This window comes from Eptatretus burgeri, chromosome 11 (genome assembly GCF_056783735.1).
Source record: "Eptatretus burgeri isolate ZD-2024b chromosome 11, Ebu_testis_v1, whole genome shotgun sequence".
NCBI classification, from domain to species: domain Eukaryota; kingdom Metazoa; phylum Chordata; class Myxini; order Myxiniformes; family Myxinidae; genus Eptatretus; species Eptatretus burgeri.
This window is the reverse complement of record NC_140971.1, coordinates 47,946,251-47,968,364: the sequence shown is the minus strand read 5'-3', so window position 1 is coordinate 47,968,364 and position 22,114 is coordinate 47,946,251. Positions and strand designations below refer to the sequence as shown.

The 22,114-nt window shown below is 44.4% G+C and overlaps 2 protein-coding genes across 4 annotated transcripts in view; both read right to left on the bottom strand.

The window, feature by feature from the left end:
- LOC147017017 (transducin-like enhancer protein 4) overlaps nt 1-8,827 on the bottom strand; it is a 30,631-nt gene extending 21,804 nt beyond the window's left edge. For 2 of the 3 annotated variants that reach the window (XM_085846359.1, XM_085846360.1), the window contains exons 1-12: nt 8,444-8,827; nt 7,768-7,865; nt 7,474-7,537; nt 7,126-7,170; nt 6,240-6,302; nt 5,384-5,485; nt 4,561-4,765; nt 3,985-4,004; nt 3,515-3,634; nt 1,845-1,898; nt 1,565-1,723; nt 173-299 (exon numbers count right to left, since the gene is read on the bottom strand). In XM_085846359.1, coding sequence (XP_085702485.1) covers nt 173-299; nt 1,565-1,723; nt 1,845-1,898; nt 3,515-3,634; nt 3,985-4,004; nt 4,561-4,765; nt 5,384-5,485; nt 6,240-6,302; nt 7,126-7,170; nt 7,474-7,537; nt 7,768-7,865; nt 8,444-8,467 — 1,081 coding nt within the window. In that variant the 5' untranslated portion in view covers nt 8,468-8,827. The remainder of the gene's footprint in view (nt 1-172; nt 300-1,564; nt 1,724-1,844; nt 1,899-3,514; nt 3,635-3,984; nt 4,005-4,560; nt 4,766-5,383; nt 5,486-6,239; nt 6,303-7,125; nt 7,171-7,473; nt 7,538-7,767; nt 7,866-8,443) is intronic. The other variant, XM_085846361.1, reaches the window with a different exon arrangement.
- Nucleotides 8,828-15,488: 6,661 nt separating this feature from the next.
- Nucleotides 15,489-22,114, bottom strand: part of LOC147017016 (uncharacterized) — a 191,122-nt gene continuing 184,496 nt past the window's right edge. The window contains exons 3-4 of the mRNA XM_085846356.1: nt 17,426-17,661; nt 15,489-16,841 (exon numbers count right to left, since the gene is read on the bottom strand). Coding sequence (XP_085702482.1) covers nt 16,760-16,841; nt 17,426-17,661 — 318 coding nt within the window. The 3' untranslated portion in view covers nt 15,489-16,759. The remainder of the gene's footprint in view (nt 16,842-17,425; nt 17,662-22,114) is intronic.

Genomic DNA, 22,114 nt, shown 5'->3' with positions numbered 1-22,114 from the left:
ACAAAACAGCAGAAAACATATAAATGCACCCAGGGATGGGAAGAAGCCATGTCAAATACTTTAAGCACAAGGAGAGCTACAGTGTGTAGAAAGGCACAATGCAAAGCTTACCAAGAAATGGTGCAAAAAGCCCTGCATTCAAAGGGAAGTAAGGGGAAAAAGCCAAACTCACCAAGGGCGTCTATGGAGGCAGACTTTCCAGCAATAGGTCGGAGTCCAACATTCGGACCAGGAATGGAAAGATCACCAGCCGATGCAGGGGTGCTCGAGGCCGAGATGGGTGTATGAGACTTCTCATTCTGAAACACAATGGAACACTTACATTTCTCTATTGACGAATTGCAAACCAAACCATTTAAAAATTCCATGTAATGGCATTCACAAAGTGGAAGATGTGTTTCAATGGTACAGCATTAGCAACAAGGTCGATACATGCTGTCCAAACAGGATTCAATCCTCACAATGCATGGCGGTTCGCAAATCCCCCCCCACCACCACCTAACAAGGGGATGGCAGAGAAATACCAATCTAAATGCACATTAGCAAAACATTGTGCTTCCAAAACACTCGAGCAACCACAAGACACACGGCTTGGTCTGCACTAGCCACCAGTGCTGAGAATCTACATGCAAGTCTTGCCGCAGTGGCATCTCAGTCGATGATCGATTCAAGTCTGGAACCTCTAAACAAGCAAAATGCTTCTCCGACAGCTCGAGAAGAAGTCAACGTAAATGGACGACGATACCTGAAGCGCCTCATGTACTAAACGAGATAGCCAACCCGACGAGACCACGGTCCACGTGAGAGGTGCATCGAAAGATTGGCCGTGTACTTTAAAGCATTTTTTTTTCCACGCGAGCCACGGCATTGTGCCAATTACAACTGCTCTGCACTAAGTGGACACCTGAAAACAAACTAAGAGCTCCAAGAAAAACCTGTACGTTAAGACGAAGCACAAAGTATGCCAAAAATTTAAAAGAAATTACTAAAAAAAAAATTAAAAAAAAACCAAATGATTTCTCCAAACTGCACTTTGGATCAATCTCCACAAAACACAGCCCGAAACTCATAACATCACGATTCAATCGTACTGGCAGGGTAACTGCACAGCCAATTAGGCTTGTACTAAGACCAGCAAAAAAGCAGCCAAAAACCACTGAACTACAAATGCAGAGTATTAGCACAGACATTTCTCCGACGGGACCACACTTAGTTGGTAAATTGTTGGATAAAGGAAAAACAAACAAATCAAAATGAAAAAAAATAATAATAAAAAAAGCCCCGCACAAGGTTCCAAGGAATGTCGTGATCACATGTGGTGAGACGATGCAAGGGAATCGAAGTGAGTTCAGGCTACACCGGAGAATCAAGTTTTGATCCCTGCAGTTGAAGTGAGTGTTTATTAAAGGAAATGAAACAAATCACTGCCTTTATTGGTCAGATTTCAACTCCCTCCCAAACCCCTCAAATAACACCATTTAACTTCTTGACATATTAAGATATCCGTCCAGAATTGCCACAGCTGGAGAAAGTGGAATACTCTGGTGCGGCAAGCCCAACTGACCTGGCCCATTTCCTTTGAGCGGGAGGACGGCGTGCTACTGGAGGATGCGACAGACGCTGGGCTGTGGGGCGTGGCCTCCTTACGACCGTGTCCATGTGACCGGTCCAAACCGTTCTCGCGGGGAAGATGACCTGGACTTCCGCGTGGCGACGATGGTTCCTGTGGGAGGTGAAGCATTAAACGGATAGATTGAACATAACGGGAAGCTCAGATCGAAAGAAAGAAAAAAAAGAAAAGGAAAAAGTTAAGTTAAGAAGCTTACAAAAGCAATGAAACCCACCTCATTGGAAACATCCACAACAAGATTGTCATCACTTTTATCGGCATCACTGTCCTGCAGGAGGAGCAAAAGCGTTTTACATTTACTCCGAGTGGAAAACGAAAAATGACACTCAAGCACAGAGAAAATTGGGTCATTCTCTCGGCAATGCAGAGTAAGTTTTACAAAATCTATAATTACAAGGATTAATAGTGCTTCACGTGCTTTCAATCTCCAGAAATTATCATTTCATCATCATCATCATGATCATGTGCCATGTTCTATGCAAAGCGTTAGTGCTACCAAAGCCGATGCCACAATCTTGGTCAAGTTTCCACTCCGGCTCACAATCCAGGGAAGGAATTTGTTGTTTGTTCAGAGTATCGGCGATAACTCGCAGACCGTTCATGGTGGACATCATGGGATCTTTAATGTCCAACAATAATAAATGGCAGAGGAAACACCCAGTTTAACATCCACCCGAGGAACGGCACACAGATTGATGAATTACCCTACCCGTGAAACACCAGGATGACAACTTATAGCTGGGACGGGATTCAAACCCAGACTAGACAGCTTCGAGGCGAGTATGCATACATCTCGGGATTCTAGGTCATCCTGCCAGCCCAGTTATTTGGAAACGTTAAATCCAACTCCATTGGAGGCTTCATTGCATCACAAGAGAAACAAATGTGATTTTGACAATCCTGCTGAAGTCATTCGTTCAAACCTCTACTAATGGAATTCGTTTTGTAATTTTAATACTGATAGAGATCAAATTCTCTCACAAACATTGTGCAATCCCTCAAGGACACACTCATGTCATCAATCCCAGCTTTATTGACAAGCTACAAGCTACAGGTAGAGCAAAACGACTTTTAACCAGACTTGATGACAGTGATTAGAGGTCGGCAGTTTGAACCATTCCCTGGTCCAGTCATAACCAAGACTTCAAATAATGGCACGTGCCACTTCCTTGATTGACACTCCGCATTAAAAATAATAATAATAATAATAAAATTAAGGATACAGCATGGTCAAACAACCATTGCACAGGCTTAATGGCCTCTTCCAATGCTGAAGTTCGTTGTAAACGAACTCATTATTATTACTTCAAACCCATTGATTAGTGATGCAATCTTGTTTGCCAAATCCAAATATTCATAAGAAATAGCCAATCCCATGACAGCAGAACTTGATCAGAAATTCCATCAGCAAATCAAATAACTCAACAGCAACATCCACCTCTCGTCACAGAATTTTTTTTTTTCCGCTCTTTTCTTAGTTTTACAGCTCTTCGTCAACTCGTCAAGACTTCCCTGAACTATCGGCCAATCACACTTATTAACCAACTGATCAAACAGCACATCGTTTTGGTTCTTTAAAGCCTCGTCGAGGTCAATAACAACCATCCCACAAAATATGCTTCCTTATGCTACTCCCCCCTCCAAAAAAATAAATTATATTTCCCTTCCTCTTTAGTTATCTTCTCCCATTCCCGATCTGGAATGATCCAACAATTCATGATGGGTTGTTACAAATAGACAATCTCAATTTTGAGAGGTCCTTATGCATTATAATTAAAAATTCCAAAGACCTTCAAACATTCATAACCAAAACATTCCCAGAAAAATAAAATGAAATTAAAGGGTTAATCAATTCATTTCACAACTGCTTAGGAATATGCTTACATAATGATTCACAGGTTCTTTCAAATCCATTTTCCGTTTTTTGCTGTCTGTGGCAAAATCAGTTGAGCTTCTGAATTTCTCACTTCCACGGAGGCTGCCAGCTGGAGAAACCGACTTGCTCTGTAGTATGAAAAGGGTGCAAGTTGCAGACTTCAGCAGCCACCACAACTCCAAATGAAGAAAATAAAAAATAAAAATAACCCAAAACATTTCACTGCCATCCTTGCATCTTCCGGCAAACACCTCACCACGTTTACAACCCTAATCTACAAACCGTAGTCACATCAAATTGTTAATGGAAATATACTTTGAGTCTGCTCAAGGCCTGCGTTCGGCGTTCCACACCTTTGAAGTGACGCAGGCATGTGTTGCAAGTCAACATGTGCAAACTTATCCAAAAGGCAAACAAAGCAGCAAGGTTTTTATGGAAGTGTTTGTTTGACAAAACCAAGCCACTCAGGGACACTTACCGGTCCTGGATCCCTGTCAGCTGCTCGTCCGTGCCATCAAGATACGAGAGAGAGAGAGAGAGAGAGGAGGGAAGAGGGAGGTGTGGTGGTGGGACAAGAGGCAGACAAAACACCATTACTTGAATCCCAAAACAAACCTCGTTACACAATAGGAGGAAAAAAAAAATAAAAATATATATATATATATAAACCACAGACTCACAGCAAGCATAATGAGCACGACAAGGCAACGGAGAAAGCTTGCCTGCAAGCGACGAACGAAATCTAGAATCACTTCGCAATATGACCACAGACTCAAGCAAAGCAATTAATGAGTTTTCATCGTGGAACTCGAAGTAATTACGAGGCCGAGTCGCCAACACTACGACAAACAAACCAGCAAACCGCAGGCATAAGAATTCTAAATTCACACGAGTCAGGTGCTTGGTGGCAATAGCAGGTACAAGGTGCTAAATACGTGGAGTTTTGTTAAAATTGGAGAGCGATCAGTCATTGACAAGCATCTCTCCCAACAATCACAGCACAGCACAAAACTAACCGGTGGAACCTTGCACTTTGCTCAACCTCAGCACCCACCTCTGTGGTTGTCCACATGGTGGTTTTTCTCCTCCTTGCTGAGCAGGTGAGGTGGATGAGCCAGTGCTCCAGAGAGCGCGAGGAGACCCGACGCTGCACTGGTACCCGGGGGGAGGCCGGGAGGCTGAAGGCCGGCCGGGTGAGGGGGTAGAGGTAAAGGTGGTGCATGGGCATGAGCCAGGTGCTGAGCTTGCAGTTGCTGGTGCTGAAATGGCATGGCATGGCACAACAGGAAGAGGAGGGCTCAAAATGCCTCAAGCTTGGAAACGCATTCAAGGAGCACAATTCACGATCACGTGTTAGAACTGGACGAGTTGTTGCAGTGCCACACTTAAAAGAACCCTTTTACAAGATCTGAGGTTCAAATGGTAGGTATTCTGCATTACCGATAAAGTTTGCATTTCCACGGTGTTGAATATTTAATGAGTTTAATAATGAGGAATCCCTACAATTTACCCATTGCATATTATGTCAAGTGCTCCATCGATAAACTTCCACAGCGCAGTCCAAAAAAAAACAATGTCAAAGCAAGAAGAGGTTGGCCCAACTGTGGAGCAACAGGCCAATCCAAGACAGGTTGCAAGTCTACTCCATGTTTCTTCGCCATAAAGTACACTACTCGGTCAGATTATGAACTACAACCCACACCACAAACAGCCACCAGTTACCACTTATCCAGGATTAGAACAACTAGTCAAGAGAATCAGAAAAAAATAAATAAATAAAAAAACACAACCACTTCAACTTCTACTATTAAAGAAAACAACTTCATTAGCGCTGCCGCCCGACGGGCCAAGATTTGCAGTAAAAACAAGCAACAAACCGGGCTCAGATTGTGCAGTCCACGTACCCCGATGATGGCGTTGAGCTCCGACATAGTCACCTGCTTGGCTCTTTCCACGGCCTGGATCACCTGCTGCTGGTGCTGCAATGTCGTGACAGAAACAAGAAAGGAAAGACGACAGCATTGGCCAACACGACATCCATCCATTCATTCCAGATTGGTAAACCTGTAATGCTCTCAGATGCAAAAGCACAACGTGATCACAGAACGACTGGAGTTCCAGCAGGACATGCTCGACTCAAAACCCCAACCGTACGAGAGAGATTAAGTAAAGCCGGAGTACTGGTACACAAACAATATGCAGCTTAGTTCGTTGTTACTAGGATGTGATCCACAATCACGAGAATCACAAAGGAAGTTAATAAAATCAACAAAACACGTGCGTGGGCACGGCGCCACAAATGGAAATCATACTCACCATAGCAGGAAATTGCTTTTTTGGTTATCAGCTCACACAAAGCTGTACACCACCATTTCCACATCATCCTACCACCCTTCACCTCCCAGCCACAAATTATTTAATTACAGGCAGCACACATCCCTCCAATTCGCCAGATCCATTAACCAAATAATGATGCAAGTAATGCCCATTTGAGGACAGAGGGCTCGTACTAATGTGGAAATAACAAGCCCCATAGGGCAAGCTGCAGATGGCTTTCTGGCTTGCTCTTAGCTCAGCCACAAATGCACCGAACGGACAATGAAGGCACAAACACGGCTAACAGAAACGAAGGAAATGGGGGTGGGGTTTAGGGGAGGAAAAAAAAAATAATCGAGGGATGAAAGGGGAGGGACCTGGGGTGGGGGAAAAGAGGGAGGGTGGGAGAGCACTCACCTCTGGAGACAGGAAGGGAATAATTTGAGCACAGATTGCGTTCAGCCTTTTCACAATTTCCATCTGAAACAAAATGGGAGTGATTAATGGGGCGCACGCCTCGCTTGGAGACCCGGAATGTATGAACAGCGTGCGCGTGCAATTTCACACGGGCCCCGGCGAGCGAGCGCAACGGGATAGAGCGGGAGGAAATAACGGGACATCGCATGAGGGGACAGGGCAATGAAACAGAACAAACTTGCTCAGAGCCAGAAAATATCTCCGCTTCAAAAATAAAAAATAAATAAATTACACGCAAAAGTTAAACAATAATAATAATAATATAATACCAATAACTCAAACCAGCAGTTGGAGTTAATGCCCACCAGACAGCAATTACTTTCGCATTTCCTGGGGCTTCATGGCCCCTTGGGAAGTGGAAGGGGGGGGGTGGGAATGAGGGTTGGGAGATCCGATGTAATAACCGGAAGGCCCCGTCTGCATTACTGTATTACTGCATTACTACCCATGGCTGGATGTGGGGTCCCTACAGAGCAAGCTAATGCTTATTTTTCCAGCAGGTCCTAATAGGAGCACCTTGGAAGAATAAAATGACCAAAACGCAGAAAAAAAAATATGTATATATATATATATATATATATATATATATATATATATATATATATATATATATATATATATATATATATATATATATATATATATATATATATATATATATATATATATATATATATATATCGGGCGAATAATAAATAAAAGAAAAATTAAACTACATCGACATGACGTTTTGGAGCCGTCGAGATTACGCCAGTCCGGTCGTATCAAATGGAAGGAAACCGCTCCGCTTTGTTGGGAGATCCTCAGAAAACACCTTGAAACGCACCTGTTTGTGCATCTCGATGTTCATTCCATAGGACATTTCGTAATACTGCAAAGATATAAAAGCAGGTTAATAAAGAACCAGAATAATATCCTTTAGTCATGTGCAGAGGCATGGTGGAATGCAGGTGAGAAATAATTGATTGAAATGGCAGATTTTGATATAATGCGTGGTAGGTTGAGGGGTTTGTTGGGGGGGGCAATGGAGAGGGGTTGGGAAGAGAAAGAGAGAGAAAAAAAAAGGGATTGGAGGAGGGGGGAGGGAAAGGAAGCTTTAGTGCCAAACGAGTTTCGGGTTCCATACCTCCAAACCCATTTTCCTCACAACAAAGCGTCGACTCGATGAGCTTACCATGACGTAATGACGTTGCATCTCCGTTTTCTCACTCGCCAGCTTCTCGCATTCCAACTTGAGACTGTCCCAGTGACAAAAAAATAAATAAATAAATAATAATAATAACCGCATGTAAAACACCACACCGGGAAACGTTGGCTCCTGATGGACTCAGAATAAAATGTAACAATAATAATAATAACAATAAATTAATCAGAAGTTTGTTCGGGCAACAAGGTCCACGCAAGACAACAAACGTACCTGTGTAGCGTGGTGGGTGTAACGTACCTGTGTACCGTGGGTGTAACGTACCTGTGGTACTGGGCTTGCAGAAACTGGAATTCCTCCTTAATGCGGTCGCAGGTTTCATTGATGGCGAATTTGAACGGCTGGCCAGACTGGGGAGGGGCCTGGGGAGGAGGGAGGAGGGCGGAGGGAGGAGGGAGGAGGGAGGAGGGAGGAAGGACGCATGTGTTATAAAAAGGTCACGAGGTGCCGTCAAAGAACGTCGGGTGCAGCATCCCGTTCCCGCCACACCACGTGGGTTACAGAATCGTCATGATCGCCCCGATGCCATCGGACTCCCGGCAGGAATACGTCCGCCCCGCCCCTAGTCCCCTTTAACCCCCCGTGCCCCCAGCGATCTCTCACCCCCTCTCGCCGGATCTTATCCCGACAACAATCGTTGGCGCGTTTATCAAGAGCAGCCATCCGAGAAACCGGCGCCGACAAAAGTACTCCCTCCAATCTCCCCCGGAAATAATAAATACGTATCCATATATATATATATATATATATATATAAATATAAATAATATGTACATTAAAGTCCAAAGAGTTACATTTAACAGAGAGAGGGGGGAGCGCAACAACATGAACATGATGTTAGTAACGTGCGCGCTCCGGGCGGCAGCTGTGAACGCGGCTCGTGTGGTGGAGGAAAAACGCAGAGAGGCGCCGAAACGAGGGCTCCGTGGCGACGCATTTACCGGATGCCTCGCCTGTGGGTACATGTCGAGGAGCCCCAGAGCTCCGGAGGCGCCAGCGAGGGTTTTCCTTCACACGTCGTCCCGGCGAGGCGAAGCGAGCTCGCGCGCGCAACAAAGGACGAGGACGACGAGGAAGAAGAAGAAGAAGAGGGCGCCGACGAGGAAGATGAGGAAGAAGAAGACGACGACGACGTGGAGTTTGGCGCGTCCGCCGTGCGGGATCGGCTGACGGAGAACCCGCGCTGCTCAAAGCGGCGCGGACATTCGCTGTAATCGCGGCCGTTTCGCCCGAGAATTCCCGCACGCTCGCTGCCGCCAGCACGGCTATTAGCGGCCGCCTCGCTCCCATCTGCCGGCCAGGCGAATGACGCGGCCCGAATTTGCATACAAGCGCCGCTGTTTGCCTGCGCAAACCAATTAGAAACGAGCCTGGCTTGCCCGTCCCCACGTGGGGTCGTGACATCCCTCCGACCGGCGTCCAATCAGCGGCCGTCGCAGCGCGCACCAATCATGACCCGCCGTCGCGGTGACGCGTCACTAATCCCCGCCCAGTCCATTAAACCGCGCCGTGAAGTCAATCAAAGTAACGTGGGGTCCTTGCGTTAGCAAAAGAATGTAATTGTACCTAATTAGGAATAATTCCAGCAATCTTCGCTAATTATATTTGATTGCCTTTCCGGAACGCGGGAGTGCGGGCAAAGCAGTTGCAAAAAAAGAAAAAAAACCCATGGATCCGTTCGAGTGCGCTTTGTCTTGTGTTGTGTCGGCGTTTGTAGTTTAAACAAATGGGGAAAATAATAATAATTATAATAATAAAACATTTAAACATAATAAAGATAATGAATCGCAACCCGATAACGTTAATCACATTACGCCGTAATTATGTCCTCCATTCTGAAGTGCAGGCTCCAGTTGGGTTTGCAACAACTACTACTAAAAACATTCCCAACGGACAGAAGCGGTTGATAACCGCATTGTGGTGCGACAAGCAGTTTACGATCACTCAACTCCCTCACTAATACAAGGCTGAGAGCGCAGCGCCCTCTGCAGAGCCTCGACTCCTTTCGATGACGAGTCAAGTCACCTGCCCGTCTCCTCCAGCTCAGAGAAAAGAAAAAAAACCTCAGTATTACGACCACCTGAGTTATACGGCCAAAAAAAAAATAATCGGTTCAAATGGGTCAAAATGGGAACACTTTTTGTTCAACACGATCGATCACCTGTGCTATTGGCTCGAAATCGAACACGAATCATTGATCATCATGTTAAATCGTTTGTTACATCGTTCTGGACCGGCCCACCTGCCTTATGTGGCCGCGATTCCGTACTGGGGGGGAGTGCTGGGAATGAGGGGATCATGCCGTATCGATATAACGACTGATGGAGCACTTAATGACCGAGCCCATGACGAGCCGGATTCGAACCTGCACCGAACGACCCCTCTGACGTCGCTTGTGCTTGCAATGGGAATTGAGTCTTGGCTGTTTAACCCCGACCCTTAAAAAAACCCACAAACCTCGGACAAACGTACATTAATATATATATATATATATATATATATATATATATATATATATATATATATTATAATATATATACAAATATATATAATGTAAACGTACATTAATATATATATATATATATATATATATATATATATATATATATATATATATTATAATATATATACAAATATATATAATGTAAACGTACATTAATATATATACATATATACCTCGTGAGCACGAACACTCCACGTCGGCGGAGCTTGGAACCCTTTGAAATGAGAGTGTGTTCTGTGTTCCGAACATTTCGACTCGAAAACGTCTGTACCGGACATGGCGTCCAGAACATGGGATCCCGAACGCCTTTCAAAGCTTGTTCAGCCCCGGCAGGTCTGACTCATGGGGTCTGGTTATGATACATAATGTGTAAAACATGTTAAACTGCTGTTACATCGACCAACAACCAACAACTCTTACTATTACTAATACTACTACTACTACTACCCAAATTATTCCCACTTTGTGTGGCGTCGGACAGGGAGGGAGTTTGTTCCTAAGGCTTTCACGAACCGGCTGGTCAGGACTGACGTTCGCTGCAGGTGGCAGGAATTTGTAATTTGTTCCACAGTGCCGGCGATAACTCGCCTCCTCGTCATGAAACACCCCTTTTGGATGTTTGACCTGTAACAACAGTGGGGGGGGGGGGAGAGAGACAGAGACACACAGAGACAGAGACCCAGAGACCCAGACCCATTTTAACGTTTAACAGAGGCGGGGTGTATGTACTTCGTGATGCAATACAACGGCATGCTTGTCGGGAATCGAACCCAGACGTAGCAGCCGAAAGGTAAGTGCGCCAACAAGCAACATCCTGTGTATCAGACACCGTACACGTGAACGAGGGTTCTATTTAAGCTCGGTAGTCAATGGTGCGCTCGACCTCCACGCAAGATTCGGATGAACAGGCTACTCTCCCAACGAAAGACGCGTTTATTTATTTATTTATTTATAAACACGGTGCGTTCAGCCAGCAGCGCGAGATCCGGGATGCGGCACCCCCGCTGGCACTTTGCCAGAGGATAATTTGATCAGATCCGATTCCGCCGGATATCTCGCCGAGAGGATCCCACCTCCAGGGTAAGGAAGGGTTCGGTGGACAAATCCCCAACTCAACGTCCGTGGAACAAAACAATGTCGGCTCAGTACAAGCCGGGCCCTAAGGGCGGCGGGCTCCCTCCCTCAGGGCATTCTCTGCGCGCTCACAGCGTGAGTTTACCCGAGGGCGCAGTCACACAAGACAAGGCCTGGGTTCTTGACCTGCTTGCGCTTAACCCCCCTGCAGCGACAAAGCAGACATTCCTCACGGGGGTCGGGACCATGCCGACGCTGCGCATCAGTTCCCTCTGGCGGTCCTCAGAGCATCTTTTGGGTCGGGGAGAGGATCCAAAACCACAACGAACGAAGAGCCTCTCCGGGCCCTCCTGTTGGCAAAAATAAACAAAAAAAAAAAATAAAACATTTTGTTCCTTCCAAACCACGAGAGGAAGTTTGTCGTTCGAAAAGTAAAAGTTGGTCTCGTGAAAAGGGATTAAAAAAAAAAATCATTAAACGTTTTATTGGTTCAAAAGGGAATTCCCTGTAATGTTAATAGGGTCATCAAACCGAACCGAAAAACACAAGGTCACCGTTACGTGGCATTATATAAAAGCGCAAATAATCAACCGGGCTGTGGGACGCAATTGGCACGTGATTGAACCACCACCACCACCACCACCACCAATCCGGATGGTGGACAGGTGGAGTCGATGCAGGTGCGTGTACACCTCGTTCTCCGGGGGGGGGGGGCAAGCTCGCTCGATGTACCTGGATTTGGTTCGTCGGTGGAGGGAACACAAACACTCGGTGGGCAAAGACCATGAGGAACGTGCCCGGGGTGTTGGGCTGAGCCCGAGCCGTGAAAAGCACCTCGAGGTTGCCCGGTCGGCACCGTGAGCCCGATACACGGACGGACACGGCGCGGCTCGCATCAACGGACTTACACGGGGCGATTCTGTACTCCAGGAAATCCGCAGTGCGTGCCAAGACTAACCGGCGGCCGGTCTTGGGAAATCACCGGAGGAAGGAAGTTATTAACGCAGGAAGGCGAAGCAAAGCAGTTCAATGTGGCCATCCGAACGGGCAACGCGGAGCTCAGTCCTCCAGGAGGACCCCGAGGACCCCCAGCGAACCGACCGTACGACCATCACCAACATGACGTCACTTAACTTCTGCCAAAAAACTTCCCAAACAGCCAACTCCACAGAACGTGGGAATAATTGTGGTGGTTGAAGAAGACGACGACGGACAACCCCCGTGAAATGATGGACACCTTCATCTCATGGGGGCAGGTCCTTTTCGCCGCACAATCCCTTTCAATGACTTTAAGCCGTCTGTCCCGTTTGCTGTACAGAAATCATCTTTGGTTGTAACCTTCTACTTCTGCAACAGCACGTGGTCGCTGCTTCGCATCATTGTTTGCGAGTGAAGCTGTCTCGCGGTGGAGCTGATGCGGTGCCCCGTGTTGGTGAGGGCAGTAATTCTGGATGACGGTCACAGTGACTCGTCTGTTTTTCGTGAAAGTCACCGTGGGATTTTTAACGTCCACCATGAGCTGATGATAGCAAACGAGACACCCGGCTTTAACAGCAATCTGAGAGACGGATGGACGCGGTGCGGAGTGCAAAACACCGATCCGCCAGTTCATAGTCGAGTCGAGAAGAGAACCCAGACTAGATACCAAAGCTGTGTGAGCCGCCTCTTCCGGACACCTCCATCATGATGTAACCAGAAATTCGAATCCTTGGTGGAACCCACGGGACTACACCAACTGCAAGTGGTCACACGATCCCACACGACCTCAAACTAGGAAACAAGAAAAAGAGCAATCAGAGATTGCAGACCCTCACCAGGACTTGTTTTTTTGTGGTGTTTGTGTAGTTTTGTGTACTGGTGTGTTGCGTAAATAATGAGACATAATTAAAACTGCCACTTTTTAACTCCTGGTAGTGATGACCGGGTACCAAGACGTCCCGCTTTGATTGGACACCTGACCCTGACCCTGACCCATGACGTTTTTTTTATTATTCAATATAACTCAGAATGGGATTAAAATAAATTCAATTCAGATCAAATGGAAGACCAAATACTGTTCAGTCTTGCATAAGAGTCATCAGAAGGAATCCAAACAAGCAAAAAGCAAAGATGAAGTCATCAGGAGGAACCTGGATAGGATTCACATTTCAGCTGCTCCTCCTCGACCCTCAAACCCATCCAGGCACAGCCAAGTGATCCATATTCAAAAAAAATCAATTGATTTGTAAAAACAAACCCACATCAAAAAATTTAATAAATCTGGCTGCCAGACCATGTATCTGATCAAGTTGAAATTTAAAACATGTATTCCCCATCACAACGAGACCACAATTGTGAAGTTTGACGTCGATTAATTAAGCAGTTCCAGAGAAAACATTATTTAATATTTTCTTAAATCCAATATGGCTGCCAAACTATGTGACTTGTCAATTATTCCTTAACAACCTTGTACACTCATGCCTTGGGGAACATTTATGTGAAGTTTCCCTCCGTTTTATCCAGCAGTCCTGGAGAATAAGATTTTTATATGTTTTGGGTAAATCCAATATGGCTGCCAAACCATGTAGCCTGTAATGTCATATGTGTGAACCTTTTGTTCCTCATGGATAGGCGGTGGGTGATATGTGTAAAGTTTCACTTTGATCTGTTCAACCATTTCAGACATTTTTGAAGGTTAAAAAAAGAAAATGTAGCTGCCGAATCACGTGACAGATGACGTCATCAAAAAATTTTAAAGACAAAATTATCCCAAGATGACCCTCAAAAATGTTCTTACTGATCGACGTAGTGTTCTACATATGCAATGGCGTCATCACGAAGGCACCCATGACATAATAAAAAAATCACTCTATTCCCCATGAGGAGTACTTGCCAAGTACTAAGTTTCAAATTTTTAATTGGTGCGGCATCAGATAGAGGTCCAAAGTTTTTCAGTTTTTCTAACATGGCTGCCACATCACGTGACATATGACGTCATAATTAGCATGAAAACATTGTACATGGGCCGTCGCACCAATGGTGAAAATTTTGTCTCAATCTGACAAGCGGTTGCGGAGAAAAACACTGAAGTTCGATGCGGACAAACAGACAGACAAACAGAATAACAAGAAGACGTCGTGCAGAGCGCGATACTTGCAAAATCCCTAAAACAAATTTGACCTCAAAAACAACTGGTGCTTGAATTCAGTGACCTGATCTGCAAATCCTCTTCAAATTTCAAGTCAATGGGATGAAAATTGAGTATTTTAGAAATACCACCTTAGTTGTTGACCTTGAGCATCTATGTTGACCTTTTGACCTCAAACAATCGGCTTCTTCCTTTGGACAAACTCTACCATATGGTGAGGATTCGTGGAGATCGGTTTACAATTGTGACCTGTAGGCGATTGACAGACAGACAGACAGACAGACAGAATAACAAAATCGAATAACCAATATACTTGAAAAATCTTCGATTTTGCAAGTGACAAACGGATCCAAATGCAATGCCCTATCTTTTCAGCGAGGGTAATGAGGCCATTTGGCCCATCATTGCCGTGTTGCATTCCCAGGTTAATTTTTGCTGCTGCTTTAAACATCAATCTTCTTGATGTTTTACCAAAATCGAAACAACCCGATCGTTTGACCCAACTTGTACCAACTTGCAATTGATAGGATAAAAAGAGAATATCAAAAACGTATAAATGCTTTCACTTTCGAGGTGTGCGGTGCAGTGAAAGTTAGTAGAAGTAGATGAAGTTTTAAAGTTAAAAGGCTGTTAAGTTGTTTTGTTGAGAATACATTGTTTTAACGTCTAAGTAATGTTTCAACATCGACGGTAAATTTTATTGAATTAATTGAAACACTTCGTCGAATTGGCAAGATTTACCCCAAGTCTCCATATTCATCCATGACAATCTTATTCTTCTTACTGTTCTCCTTCAATGCAACGTTCTAACAGCTGGAAAACCAAATCGTCACAAATGGCTGCAGGCTTGCATCATTTCTGGGAGAGTACCTGTGCCGCTGATGCCATGCCCCCCCCCCCCCGCCGCAGGTGAGAGCACGAAGTTGGAACGTGTTGCTTGCAGGTACCGGCACCAGTGATAACGTTGCCGACTCTACTCTTTTTACTGAAGGATCTTTAACACTCACAACTAATGGTAGCACAGTAATTGCCATTGGATGCCCAGGTGAACATAAAATCGGGAACACCCATTGATGATGATTCATCCTGCCTGCGAAACACCGAGATGACTGTTTATAGCTGTGTCGGGATTCGAACTCAGGCTGGACCAACTCATTGATGAGTGTGCGCAGCTCTCGATCATCCTTCCAGCCAATATTGCACAACAACAAAATACACCGCGTTGCTCAATCTCCTGCAAATAAACAACAATACGAAAGGAGAATGGAATCCACACTACATTTAATTTGAAAGCAACATGAGTGTGCAATATGATTACATAATAAGTATTCAGAGGAGGAACATCAAGGTCGTATAACATCACTACAGCCAAGAACAATGTAGAAGCAATTTTATCTCAAACTTTTGTATAGAAAACACTAAATCTGTAAGTCTGGACACGCACGCACGCACACACACACACACACACACACACACACACACACACACACACACACACACACACACACACACACACACACACACACACACACACGCGTCGCTGAGTTCAGTCACAATCGTCCGTGCCTGCAACAAAGTTTGCTTAATAAATGAGATAAATACAATTTCCAGTGGAATCATAGGCATTGAATCATTTCATTCCTGGCAGATATTTCCATGGAAAATTATTCCCAGAAAGGGTAGAGCACTCCGTTTATAAATTAAGCTTTTCAACATTCATGAGATATTTTGTGTGGAACTTTAACAAATGTCCACCTGATCTTTTCATTATCCTTGCTTCCCAATTAAACTCCGATCGAGCTCGCGAAAATGCCGGAGTTTCAGAATTCAGTTACTGTTGCAGAAACAGGCTGTATCTGTATCTGTGAGCGGGATATTTGTGACGAGAAATTCAGGAGATCTCATCAACCCTTCAGGGTCTCCACTTGTCTCAGGTAATGGAAGAACCGCCGCACCACCAAGACCAACAAAATCGTGGCCTCGAAGGTGTTACCTGTGGCCCATGTGCAGTTTATGCCTGGTGTTGGCTTTATGGTTAGGGTGGTGGTGGGCTTGGGATTTGAGGATCCTGAGTTAAAATCCCACTTGGCTGTTGAATTAATACCAGGTGTGGTTGACTCTGCCTGTCATCCTTCAGAGGTCGGCAAAATGAGTGCCAACTTGCTGGTATCCTGTGTCGGAGTGGCGACCCGTCCAGGATTGTGTCCAATAGCCAAGGAGACTGCTGAAGCAGCACCAACGCTCTGCACAGAGTATGGTCCCAATGGATGGATGGATTAGGAGTTTAGCTTTGGGTAATCGTTCAAATTCACAATGTCTGCGTCACAACATCATCACGTTACGTGCATCGCTGAACTGACGTGAAGCTTGAGGTCCCAGGTCACAGCCTTGTAGATATGCAGAGGAACAGTTCCAAGTTGCATGTGTTGTTCTTTTTCTCTCCACATGGACGAGGTAAATCAGAATATCAACAGGATCCTTCTGTTTTTTTTTTCACAGGACACTGTGGGCTATGATTCCTCGGGTGTGTAATTGCCCATCCGGGAGTCCATTTCAGTGGGATGAGTGCTCTCTGCGATCGATGGAGGTACAGCCGGAGCGGCGAGCCAGGATTAGGCCTTCTCTTAACAGCTTCCTGTCAATGCCCAGGAAAGTGCAAGAACATGAATTACTTTTAATGATCGCTCACGAGATGTGGTTCCAGCCATCTCACGAAAGCACGGCCAAACTGAACATGATTCATTTTCTCTAACACGGAATCCTCGAATTTTTCATAATTCATTAGTAAATTTGACATGGACTCGAACCACGCATCCTGTTGTTGTTCACACACCACCAGATGCCAGCACGCACTTTGCTGTACCTATTACAGGTCCGTTCAAATTCAAAACTTGATACAATTTTGCAGAAGCATAAAGCAGGAAAATGGACGACACAGTTATGGCCACCTTATTTTAATCAAATTACCATAAATTTCGATCTCTTCTGGTCTTCCAGACTGAGTAGGATAACACATCGTATCACCTTACCTTACTGTTACATTGCATTTATTTGCATCATAATTACATGACTGGTCAAGTAAGAGGTGTTTTGAATTTATATATATATATATATACATATACATATTCATAAAATTACTGTATTTTCGTAATCGCTCTACATCATGTTCTATCAACGAATGAGGGCCATTCGAAAACGATCATTGAACGAGATACTCACAATAGTGCAAGATATGCCAATGTTATGATATTGTTACAGCAGTCGGAATGGTCCAGTTGTCCGGCTCGAACCCCATGGGTCACCATCAAAACGATCGCAACAGTCGACCACTTTGAGATCTTGCTTCCGGACACGCGTCTGACGACCGTGTTATCCTGCGGATTGGAAGTCTTAAAGCAGCCCAGTGTTGCGCTGATAGGCATCACGTGGCTGGATCGAATCTTCGGCTGAGCAACCTAAATCAAGTGACACAGTCTTACTCGCAGTGTGGAGACAAGCGATCAATTATCCCTTAATGAGTCTTTCTAAAAGCAACAAATGAAGTAGCTGCCACAAACATAATCTCCTCTATACAAGGTATTTTCTAAGGTGAAAATGATGTCACAGGGGAAGAAAAGAGAAGAAGCAATGAAAAAATCAACAATAAACCCCGTTAACTCATTACTGAACATACGTGCCCACAAAAACAATGAACGATCGGGATTCGTTAATTAATTAACTTAAGACTTTAGTCATACCATGTGATATAGACAATAAATAGAAGGGCACAGGACAGAAATATTGTGGATGTGCCTGGCGCGATAATGCAGGAACTGATGCAAGTGGTTAAAGTTGCGTCCTTGCCGCAGGTAGGCGGGAAGCACAGAGCACAGAGACTTGTGAGGCAGAGGTGAGGTGTGGCTTGCTGGGTTGGTGCGTCACTTGGCCGGCAGCTTCTAAGACTCCAAACGCAGCTTTCTCACAGGTTCGGTCTGGCATCTCCTCGTATCCCCTCTGCTGAATCCTGACCTAGCCATAAACTTTCTACCTGATATTTCACAAAAAAGACGAGGTATCAATATGTGCACCATCCATTGGGGGAATGATGTTATGCCAGAAAAACCCATCTGCCATCACTGGTCATTGGTGGATGTTAAAGATCCCACAATACTTTTCACACATAGTTGACTAGAGTGAAGTCGATGGTGCGCCATTGCAAATCTCCACGCTTCCAACCGAAAGCAAAGTAGAAAGAAGGCAAAAAGTTCTACCAGGAATGACCCAATATCAACTTTTGAGTTTAAAAATCTTGTTTTGACCCCTGTGACCCGAAGTCCCCATGACCTGAACTATGGGTCAAATGTAAAACCCCCCCAATGTTGATTGCATATCCAAAGTTTCATTTTAAAAATGCTTAAAAATGTGCCTGTAATTGCATTTTTTGGTATTTGATCTTGTTACCCCACCTCGGGGGGGGGGGGGGCAGTGCCAAAAATGATACTGCTCTTGCACATATTCTTTTATTCCCTTTTTTGGATAGATAGGCGAGGCTTGTGTAAGAACACTGAACGGATTAGGATGTAACGGATAAAAACAAGACACAAAACACGCATGAATGGGGTGGACAAGCTAGGTGTTGACAACCTTCTTGACAACATGGGAGGAGAAGGGGGGGGGCACAGCCGTCTTTCTATGTGTTTAAACCATGGGGGGAACAAGTTATCACCATCACCCTGAACAAGTTCCAAAACATTACTGCCAACTTCAGTCGATTACCCTGAGATGGAGTGGCAGTCCCCCTGGCATTGGTTCTAACCTTGAAACATTTCTTGAATTTATGCCCGAAAAACTCTGTCAAGGGTACGGGCCTCCAGTATCATTAGTTACATAAAGTTATGTATTGAAAAATAACTTAAACGTTGGCATGTACTCCACTATTGTGAGTATCTCGTTCTTAGAACGTTTTGAACAACCGACTCCGACACACGTACTTGGAAATGAATAAATTCAAATAAAGAATGTCAAAGGATATTGTAATTTATTTCAGCATTTTATTCATGCATATCACCAGAATATTTACCTGTAAAACCACAGGAATGTAGTACAATGCCAAAAGGTTCAGCTCAACAATCAACAAGTACAGGCAAAGCAAAGCAAATGACTTGAAAGATAAATCAGAGTTCAGGCCAACATCAGCAGCCCAAGGTACAAATACTCATACATACATACAAGTTCAAAACATATCGAAAGGAAAGCTTAAAAGCATTACCGAGGATTTAAACAATGCTACTTGCAAGCTTTATATATATATATGAGTAAGCAAGCTGAAAGAGAAAACAACATTGTTTGTTCCAACAATAGGTTCACTAACTTGATGAACCTGCTTTCAAAACTTCGATACAAATCCAGTGCAGAGCGTCCCACAAAAAAAGTTTTTCCATGTTGCATCATGCAACTGGAAAGTTCTCAACTGGAAGCTCCTCCCGTCCCCTCCACCCCCCCCCCCCAAATAAGCCGAACTATTCACATGATGATGTCCTTACAGAAAACTCCTATGAAACATCTGAATGATATCTTGCACTGGAATTGTGTCAATTGTGGGTTGCATCACGCAGCTGTAGTTAAATGTTACAGTATTACACATACACACACACACACACACACACACACACACACACACACACACACACACACACACACACACACACACACACACACACACACACACACACACACACACACACACTTGAACGTTTCAAATTCAGAGTTGTTGTTTTTTTAGTGCTCACGAGTAAGGTCACTATTAAGACGAACGAGTGGAAGAGGTTTGGAGGCATTTATTGTTCGGCAAGCAGCATGGAGAGACATTAATATTTAGTGAAATCAAAGGGCAGTAAATTGGTTGAGCGGTGGTGTGATTACAGGTGTCCTCTGTTATTGGGGAAATGAGAAATGTTAATTAATGAGACAGCAGTGAAGCATGACTTGATCCTTGAGCCAACACCTATCAGCCTCTATGACATTCAGCATAATTAGGCTGGTATTTGTCAAAGAACCCTTTTGAATTAATGAACACCGAGCAGCATAAGCAATTGCAGGTCACAGCTTTGATTAAACGAAGGTGTGCGTGAATGTGTGCGGAAGGTATGTGCGTGTGTCGGGTGTGTGTACACGTGTGTGTAAAGGGTGTGTGTGTGTGTGTTCATCACTCCGAGAGCTTTCCTCAACCATAAGAGGTCAGGAAATGAATGGGGTTGAGAATTTTCTGAAAGCTTTTCTGAGAAGGGCAGTGTTTGTCATGCAGGCCCATTAAAAGTGTTTTGGGTAAAATACATGGCTCATTAATGAATGTGCATTCTTATTATGTCGCCTCATCACCCTCAATCCCATGGAGGCCTCCACCCGCACAGCACATCTCGCGCTGAACGCAACAAAGGAATTTGCAAACATATTAACGATGGCGTCTAATAGACTCTGAAATAGACATCAAATGCTGGGGCTCTGTCATGCCGTACGTGCACATACATTTTTACAAGAAGCACAGTCTGGTGACAATGCTAATTGTATAATAACGCAACCCTATGTAGGCTTTCAGGACACCTGCTGAAAAATGGAGACTTGGTTGAAATTTTTTTTTTTTATCTTCTGCCACTTCCACACCAAAGGGTAGAGCGTGTGTTTGTAGAAAATGGTGCTTTCAGGTGCTTGTGCATTTCGTGCAAAAAGGAATACATGAGAGCAAGCCACAGGAGAGGACGTGGTAATAATGGGCCCCTTAAGGACTTGCCCAATGAAATCCTGCCCTGGGCTAGATTGGCTATGCCTCTCAATGTTTTATTATTCCACAAGGTCAAACCCATGATTTAGTAAACCCGAATGAAATAACATGAAAGCATACAGCACCACTCTCACGCGACCAAGGTGCTTCGAATTTGACCTGCATGTGTGTTTATGAAATGCACAGTGGTGGAAGAACATTAATATTTAAAAAAGTAAATTTGTGTTTATAGCATCAGTTTCCAATACTGGTCGTCAGGTGCCTTGAAGTTTTAAAAATTTGTCTGATAATGAAGATGGCCGCAAGACGAACAAGATATTGTGATGAAATTCCTGGTGAACCAAAAACATCAAGCCCGACATGATTTTTTCCACACATTTGTGGTGTTGATTGCTCGTCAAAGACGTCCGTATTATAGAGCCCGTTGGAGGCAAGAAGTTTGTGATGAATAGATTGATATCTGCATTGAATTGGTACCTGTATTGCAAATGTCGAGTTTGGTCCGACAGGATGGTGCAGAGGGTTCGATTCCCGGGGACCTGATCATAAACTGTCGGATCGATGCTTCGTGGGTACGCTGTTGCTTCACAAAGTGTGCCGTGCCTCGGATGGACGTTAAGCCGGCTGTCTCAGCTGCTGGCATTCGTTTGTGCACGTCAAAGATCCCATGATGTCCTTCACGAAGAATAGGTGAGTCATCGCAGGCACCCTGAACAAATTACAAATTCCTGCCACCTTCAGTGGAATGTCAGTCTTGGCCAGCCGGTTAGTGAAAGACGTGGGCCATAAAGTTCCCTGGCTCACCCCAGAAGAAGATGGGAATAACTTGTACTCAGAGTAGTAGACGTAGAAGTAGTCGTAGTAATCGTAGTAGTAGACAAATATTGCTTTTATCTTTCTTTAACTCGGTAGATAAAACTTACTTATTTTGATATGTAGCAAAGGACACATAGAAAGCATCTCAAAATGCAAATCCCATCCATGTACTCAAACTAAACTTCATGAAAACAACGGCTGAAATTTTTATTATTATTTTTATGAGTGCTCTCCATATTTTCGGAATTAAAGTTTGTTGACATTTGATGACAAAAATCTCAAATGGTAAATAAAGAAGCAGGGAAGCAACTGAAAAACGCGGCCAACTCATGCTG